Genomic DNA, 7,962 nt, shown 5'->3' on the forward strand with positions numbered 1-7,962 from the left:
TGGGTTTGGGGCTGGGGCTGGGTTTGGAGCCCTCAGAGCTCTCTGCAGCTCCTCCTGAGGGCAGCTCTGATCTCTGCTCTCCAGGACCAGGGACAAGACCTGAGGGAACAGCTGGAGCTGTTCCAGGGCAGGGTTACGTTGGATCTCAGGAAAGGTTCATCCCCAGAGGGAGCTGGCACTGCCCAGGCTGCCCAGGGAATGGGCACAGCCCTGAGGCTGCCAGAGCTCCAGGAGCCTTGGGACAGCGCTCCAGGGATGCCCAGGTGGGATTTCAGGGGTCTGGGCAGGGCTGGGGTGGCACTGGGTGATCCCTGTGGGTCCCTTCCAGCTGAGGATATTCTGGGATTCCATGGTTCCAGCCAAGCACGGCTCATCTGAGCCCCACCACTCTTCCAACCCCCAGAGAACATCCCCCAGTTTCTCCCAGCTGCCCTTCCAGCACAGGAGCAGAGCTCAGCAGCGTCCAGGACGAGCTGGCACGGCAGGAGCGAGGGGTCAGGAAAATGCGCGTGTGCTTTATTCATGGATATGTTTGAATATTGACGTTACAGAAAAGGTAAGTACAAGTTTGACCCCAGTGTGGGCTGGCACCCTCCACCCTCCCCTCGAGCAGGGGCACACAGGGGGTTCCTGCCCCAGCACCATCTCCCAGCCACGGGGCTCCCTCCCAGCTCCTGCTCCCACCTGGACAATGCTGGACATGAGTGACAGGACAGGTATAAGGACACACACAATATTTCACAGGCTCTCAGGGCTGCCAGACACTGGGAGTAGTGCTGTGCAGCCAAAAAATAGAGTTCAGTGGCTACAGAAAGTCTGGCTGGTTCTTTAACTGTGGTTTTTTTCCTTTATTTTTCCCATTATTCTTCTTTGTGCTTATGGAAGTTGTCAGGAATGGAGTAATTCCTAAAAAAACATTGTCTCCCTTTCTGTCTCTTGGCTCGCTCAGTCTTTTGCCTTTACAAGCAGCTGCTATGACTTCTGTGGTTAATCAAGAGACTTAAAAATGAAGATCCATGGTTCACTTCACAGAATTCAGCAGAGCTGGAATTTCATCCAAAAAAATTACTGACTTTTCACAAGCAAAAAGCAGTGGTCTGTGCACACATGTTGGTGGGTGGGAGGAGAGTCATCATGTTTGCTTCCTCCAGCAGAAAGGTTCAAAAGTCATCATTTTTTGCACAGTTTGATTCATGAGCAGGCTTGGAGGGAGAATCAACATTAAATATTGGTAAAAAGAGTAAAATAATCAGACGAAAGCCATGAAAGTTTGGGGATATATATTTTTTTGTTAATTCCCACTCCTCAGCTCCTTCCTGCTGGGGAGTGGCTCCTTGCTCTGTGCCTCATTCATTTCATCCCAAAGCATCCCTGAACCCCAAGGAACCCCCAGGAGGGCAGGACATGGCCTGGGACAGGGTTTTGAGGAAGGACTTGGGAACTGAGGATCTGCAGTGAGACAGCTAACATCTGCAGAGCCTTTAAAGCAAAACAGCCCTGGAAGCGTCCAAGGCCTGGCTGGATGGGCTTGGGAAGCCTGGTCTAATGGAAGTGACCCTGCTCATGGCAGGGGGGCTGGAACAGGATGAGCTTTAAGGTCCCACCTGACCCCTTTCATGATCCTGTGATGTAAACCCTGGGGAGATGATGATGATGTCTCTCATTGAAATCACTAAAGTAGGTGCTGATGTGGGACATGGTACTGGGATGAGGTGACCTCTGGAGGTCTCCTCCATCCCATCCAGTCCTTCAGTAGGATTCTCCACACCTCTTTTTAGAGCATACCAGTCTGAAGGGAGAGGTGAGGCATCCTGACCACCCAGAAAAACTCTCTCTGCTGAATGAGAAGGAAATGGCAAAGTGGCACTTCACCATCACTGACACTGCCATGTGAGAGACACAGGAGTGAGTGCTCCTGGGAAGCAGCTGACACTTGCATCCCCATCCTGTGCAGATGCTGAGCCTGGGCACGACTGAAAGCTGGTGGAGACTGGTTTGATGTGTGAGAAGCAGAGCATGGCTACAGGACTGGAAAGGGGCAGAAGGATGCAATTCCCAGCATGACCTCGTGGTGTTGAGGTAGTTCCTTGCCTTGAAGGGCTGAGCAGTCAGGGTTTCATCCCTCTCCACTGCAGCTGAGAGGACACAAGCTTTGTGTCACTTGGCCTCTCAGGAGACACTGCTGTCCTGGGTAAAGGGGAGACCTTCACAGCAGCTCTGTGCACGTTTGGGGTCACTTTGAAAGGATTTCCTGCCTGCAGCTCTCCCTCCTGGTCTGCTTTCCCGGTCAGGGTGAGCCCTTTGGCCATGAAGTTCTCACATAAAACCTTTGGCTCAAGGTTGTCACCCTGCACACAAGCCTTGGGACTTGGTGTGTTCCTTCGCACAGCCCTGAAAAGCAGGTGCTACAGCCCTGAGCAGCACTGCGGACAGGATGCAGCAGCAGGAGGATTTCTGTTCATGCCAGAGACATCCACAGGTGTTCAGCTGAAAACCAGAGTGGTTTCTTGTTGGAGCAAGAGCCAAGGAATTTGCTGCAGTTTCTTAGAAAATCTGAAGCAACAAGCAATGGGAGAGGTTTTGCAGGAAATGGGAATAAAAAGCAATGGACTTTGCTGTGTCAGATGCTTCCTAAGCCTTTCCATGCATTCAAATGCCAAGGAATTAATGATATTTATTATAAGAATAAATGGACTGCTGCAAAGGCCAGGCCTAACACTCTCAGGGGATTCTCGGGCCATTGCTCTTCCTCCCATGGCACTCAGCCTGGGTAAGCATTTATCCCGGGAAACCTTCTCACTCTTCCTTACCATCTTCTTTCCTGGCTTTAGTAAAGGGGTTCAGCCCCCCAGGAGGGCACTGGGACTCCTCAGCTCACCTCCTCGAGGAAAGATGGGGTGCTCAGGTAGCCCAGGGTCACACACCTGGATAAAGGTGCCCCAAGACACCACAGAGACATTGATCCTCACTCTCCTCCCCTGGGCTCTGGCTGTGGCTCAGAAGAAAGGGTCACTTCAGCAGCCCTTGCTTAAATGACATGCTCACTGAAAAAACAGCAACAGGCAAGAGGCAAAGCCCTTGGCCTGCTCACCTGGACACAGGTGATTGCCTCTGCCAGTTTTTCAAGGAGGGGAAACTGTAGCAATCCAGGCCCCACCCATGATATAATTCATGACGTGGCCTTTCTTGGCTGAGTATTTCTGTCTTCAGGGTGGTTTCTAGCAAACCTCTCCTATCCTTTCTCTTCCCAGGAAAACAAACGAAATCCCTTGGCTGGAGACCCCTGTGCCTGTGAGACCAGAGGATGAGCAGGTAGCAGGTGAGAGTGGGATGCATTGGGCTCAGGTCAAACCCTGCCCATGGGCTCACACATTGGCCCCTGATGGAGAAAGGATAGCTTGGAGTGGGACAATACTGGCCTCTGGTTGTTTTGATGTGACAAAAATGCCCCAAAACACTGAACAGGACCAGTGGATAAAGGTGTTTGGGTTGGGACACAAAAAATTCAGCCATAAACAAAATGCAACACACGTGTTTCTTCCTGAATACCATCAATACAGGACACAGGTTTCCCTAAGAGGGAGGGCCCGAGGGGAGGTGACACTGGGACATGGATGCTGGTTGCACTCTGGCCATGGTTTTGAGAGGGTGGATAATCCCTGCCAGCTAGTTCAGTGTGGTTACTTGGTCCTCCCCAGAGGTGTTCAGGCTCCTCTCCAGTGAACAAAACCAACCACCTTCCCACCAGTCTTCTGGTTTCTTCAGTCTAAGGGAACCAGGTGTGCTGTCCTTCAGGTCCTGAGGAACCGTGCAGAGTCTGAACTCCACATGTCCTGTCAAGAGCCCCTCAGTGTGGGCTTCAGGAAACCTCCTGACAGGTCATCCAGTCATCCATCCATCAATCCATCCATCAAAATCTTTCTCCTCTTGGCTGGGGCAGGAAAAAGCATTTCCTTTGCAGCTCTCATTTCTTGGATCACCTCTCTCCTTCATCTTTTCCAAGGGAATTGTCCATGGCTTCAGCCCTATCCATAGAAAGCTGGAGAAACAACAACCAAGCTGTGGTGTGGAAAGGTGGCCAGGACCAGGAATGAGCTGGTTGTCAACCACGCTGATCATATAAAATCAAATAAACCAGCAGACAGAGGAGGAGGAAGGGATGCCCAAACACTCACCTTGCCTTCCCTTCCCCTCCCTTCTCCCTGCTCTCCTCCTGAAAAAGTTACTGGTCTGGTTGTTGAGCAAAGAAACCAACAGAAACCGAGTCTCTCCTGGTGTGTGCCAGCCCTCCTCACATCACGGGGAGGCTCAGCACAGCAGGGGCCAGGAGAAGCCACATCTGCAGCAGAGAGGCCGCCCAGCACGGAGGGGCTGCTGGGCTGGAGGTGCCTGAGGACAAACGAGTGGAGCCACGCAGGAGCCTCTCCTCTCCAGCCACCTACAGAGAAAGGAGACAGCGTGGGGTGAGAGCTGCGCCTCATCATGGAATCATGAAATGGTTTGGGTGGGAGGGACCTGACAGACCAACCAATCCCAACCCCCTGCCATGGGCAGGGACACCTCCCACTGTCCCAGGTTGTCCCAAGCCCTGTCCAACCTGGCCTGGAACAGCTTCCCAGGGCAGCCACAGCTTCTCTGGGCACCCTGTGCTAGGACCTCCCCTCCCTCACAGCCCTTTAGGAATTTAGTCCCAATATCCCATCTAACCCTGGCCTCTGGCAGTGGGAAGCCATTCCCCTTGTCCTAGCATTCCAGCCCTTGTCCCCAGTCCCTCTCCAGCTCTCTTGGAGCTCCTTCAGGCACTGGAAGGCCACAATTAGGTCACCCTGAAGCTTCTCTTCTCCAGGCTGAACAATTCCAATTCTCTATTTTTCCTCACAGGAGAGGGGCTCCATGTCTCTAACCAAACTGGTGTCCCTCCTTGGTGCCTCAGAGGATTTGGGGCTCGGGGGCTGTGCAGCCCCAAGTGTGTGCATGTGCAGAGGGGCCAGGGCTGATTTCAGCACCCAAACTCTGGCCTGGAGGTCAGCGCAGCTCTTCACCTGTTGGTGAAGGTGGTGTCACAGCAGCAGAGCCATTTGCGGGCACAGCACTTGTTTGGACACTGGCTGGAGTGTCTGAGTGAGGCGGGTGCCTGGATGCCCTCTCAAGTCAGTGGCCATCCACGTATCTTATGGAGCCACTGCTGGCCAGTGGCTTGACCTGGTGACCTTAAAGGTGGGTGTGGAATATACCTCCATGGTGCTGGGACACATTTCTCCAGCTTTCCCCCTCAGGTCCAGAGATGCCAACCTCATTAAACATTGAACAGGATCTGGATTTGAAGCTGAGTCCAAAGTCAAGACCCAAATCTCTGGTTTCCAGCAGGGACCACACTCCAGCAGCACTCACACCCCAGAGGAGGGATGTGCTGCTGCCACGAGGAGGTTGGAGATGTGACACAGCCATCCTCCACAGCAGCTGCTTTTTCCAGCTTCCCACTTGCTGTCGGGAGTACTGTCCTGGTCACAGACAGTTCACAGCTTCTCCTTCACTTCCAGGATGAAGTTCTCAGTGCTAGGTCTGGATCTGAGGCCACTACTTGGATTCTCTAAGATTTGGGGAGCACCAGCTGGAGGGAAAACCTCCAGGTCTGTTGGGTGCCAAGCTTTTGGCCTGGTGAAGGTGTCCCTGTGCCCTGCAACAGTGCCACCAGTGCCCTGGAGAGCACTGAGGGAACCTGAGGCCACTTTTCTCCACCTCTCAACCTGCTGCTGATTGATGCAGGAATGACCCCCAGCTGGGGAATAATGTGCAGTGACTCCATGATTCAGAAGGCTGAACAATTGCTTTATTAAGCTATACTAAATTATATTAGTACATACTATATATATACTATATATATACTACATACTATACTATACTAAACTAATACTAAACTATACTACAGAAAAACCCACGACTCCTTACAGACAGTCATGACACAGCTTTGACCTAATTGGTCAATCAATCAAAACAACCTTCACCGGTGTCCAATTAACAAATCACTTTGGGTAAACAATCTCCATAACACATTCCACATGTGCCAAACAATGGAGCAGCAAACAGAGATAAGAATTGTTTTCTCTTCTTTCTCTGAGCTCTCTCACTGCCTTCCCCAGGAGAAATCCTGGGGAGGTTGTGCCTGCTGCTCTCTGTGAAGAGCGCTGCGGCCACAGCCGCTCTGTGAAAACAGGGTGCAGAGAGGTGAATCGGGTGTTTTCCCAGCAAAAGAAACAGTGATTAGGCTTAAAATAACCCACACTTGGAAGTTCTGAAGGTATCAGTCAGCCCAGTGCAAAGCTCAGTCCTTGGAGTCTAGTTAAAACTGACAGCTTCTGTAACCTGAATGTTCAGCAAATCAGGGTCACTGTTAATTATTCAATAGGAAAATAATTGAATCTGAAAATTACTCTGGTGTGGCAAGTCAAGGTCATTTTGTTTTATTTAAAAGTAAAATATTTAATGCTTATCACAGCTATCATTAGTAAATGAACATATTATTTGTTTTAAAATAATTTCAATTTAATATTATTTTGATAGTAACAATTTACTGATGATCAGAACCTTTCCTTTCAAATTTTCCAATGCTTAGCAAACCTTAAACCTCTGCATTATGACCTTTAGAATCCTCATCTAACAAGGGAGGAACTTGTGTCCTGGGAAGTTGAAATGCTTGTCTGAAGCTGAACTGATGCTCTGAAGGATGGTGAGGAGCCAAGCCAGTGATCCTGGGTGAAAGCCCCATGGATTTCCCAGTACTTCAAATGAAACATAGCTGGGAAGGGAAGGGAAGGGAAGGGAAGGGAAGGGAAGGGAAGGGAAGGGAAGGGAAGGGAAGGGAAGGGAAGGGGAGATCCTGTCTGAGGCAAGGGAAGGGAAGGGAAGGGAAGGGAAGGGAAGGGAAGGGAAGGGAAGGGGAGATCAGGCCTCCAGGAGGTGGAGGGTAGGTTGGATGCCTGCATGTGACACATGTGGAAGAAGGAGCCGAGGTGAGAAGGCTGCAGGAGGCACAGACATGGCCGATCATCTCCCTGGGCCAGGCCTGCCCTCTCCTACCTTGGTGGGCTGGAGGTGCTCCAAGCTGTTCTCTCTGAGGGTCGCCACAGCTCTGTTGGCATTTCTGTCCTGCTTGTACATCTGTGTGGTGGGGGGGATGGATGGGGCCACGGCTGTGTTCAGGTGAGTCCCATTGCCAAAGGCGTGAATGGCGTTTTCTTGGTGTGGGAAAGATGCAGAAAAGGCTTGTCAGGGCAGGGGGAAGCCTCCCTTTCCCAGCCTCTTTCTCTGCATTGCCCAAAGGGATGCCTGAGGCTCCGCAGAGCTCCCTGGTTGGTAACACAGGGAGCTGGACACCCACAGACCCCAGAGCACGTGGCATCTCCCCGTCCCCATGCCCAAAAGCCCCCCCAGCATGCAGCAGTGGTGCTTACGGAGGCAGATGTTGTTGGTGAAGAGGTGCAGGAAGCTCTGGCACTCGTCCTGCCGGTTCCCGCTGGCGTTGCAGGTGCACCAGGGAGCGATGCTGGATGTGGAGTTGTCGATGTAGTTGGGGGTGATGGGGCTGCCTGCCGGGACAGAAGGACAAGAGTTACTGCAGGGCAGGGACCGCAGGAAGGGGCAGGGACATCCCCTGGGGCTCTCCTGGGTGACTCTGCCTCAGCCAAGCCCCTCCATGACAGCAGCAAAACCCTTCAGGTGCTGATGTCATGGCTCTGGTTTGCTCCCAGGGGAGAGAAGGGGAGCACTCACAACCCTTTTGGTCACAACACCATCACCAGTTAAAAAGTGCTTTCAGTCCAAGGAATGTGCAGGTTTTGGGAATTCGGGTTCCCTAATAACATTCAGAGAATAATGGAATGGTTTGGGTTGGAAGGCACCTTAAATCCCATCCAGTGCCATCCCTGCCATGGCAGGGAAACCTCCCCCTGTGCCCGGCGCGTC

General features: G+C 52.0%; 1 protein-coding gene across 2 annotated transcripts in view; it reads right to left on the reverse strand.

The window, feature by feature from the left end:
* Positions 1–495: 495 nt before the first annotated feature.
* The window catches only part of LOC102040983 (GDNF family receptor alpha-4), an 18,600-nt gene continuing 11,133 nt past the window's right edge, over positions 496–7,962 (reverse strand). The window contains exons 5-8 of one of the 2 annotated variants that reach the window (XR_004082626.1): positions 7,452–7,586; positions 7,078–7,235; positions 4,203–4,438; positions 496–3,659 (exon numbers count right to left, since the gene is read on the reverse strand). Coding sequence is in view for 1 of the 2 variants with exons in the window: in XM_031064197.1 (XP_030920057.1) it covers positions 4,292–4,438; positions 7,078–7,235; positions 7,452–7,586 (440 nt within the window). In the remaining variant the exon portion in view is untranslated. Of the gene's footprint in view, positions 4,439–7,077; positions 7,236–7,451; positions 7,587–7,962 lie in introns of both variants that reach the window. The other variant, XM_031064197.1, reaches the window with a different exon arrangement.

Source organism: Geospiza fortis, unplaced genomic scaffold (assembly GCF_000277835.1).
Source record: "Geospiza fortis unplaced genomic scaffold, GeoFor_1.0 scaffold236, whole genome shotgun sequence".
Lineage (NCBI taxonomy): Eukaryota > Metazoa > Chordata > Aves > Passeriformes > Thraupidae > Geospiza > Geospiza fortis.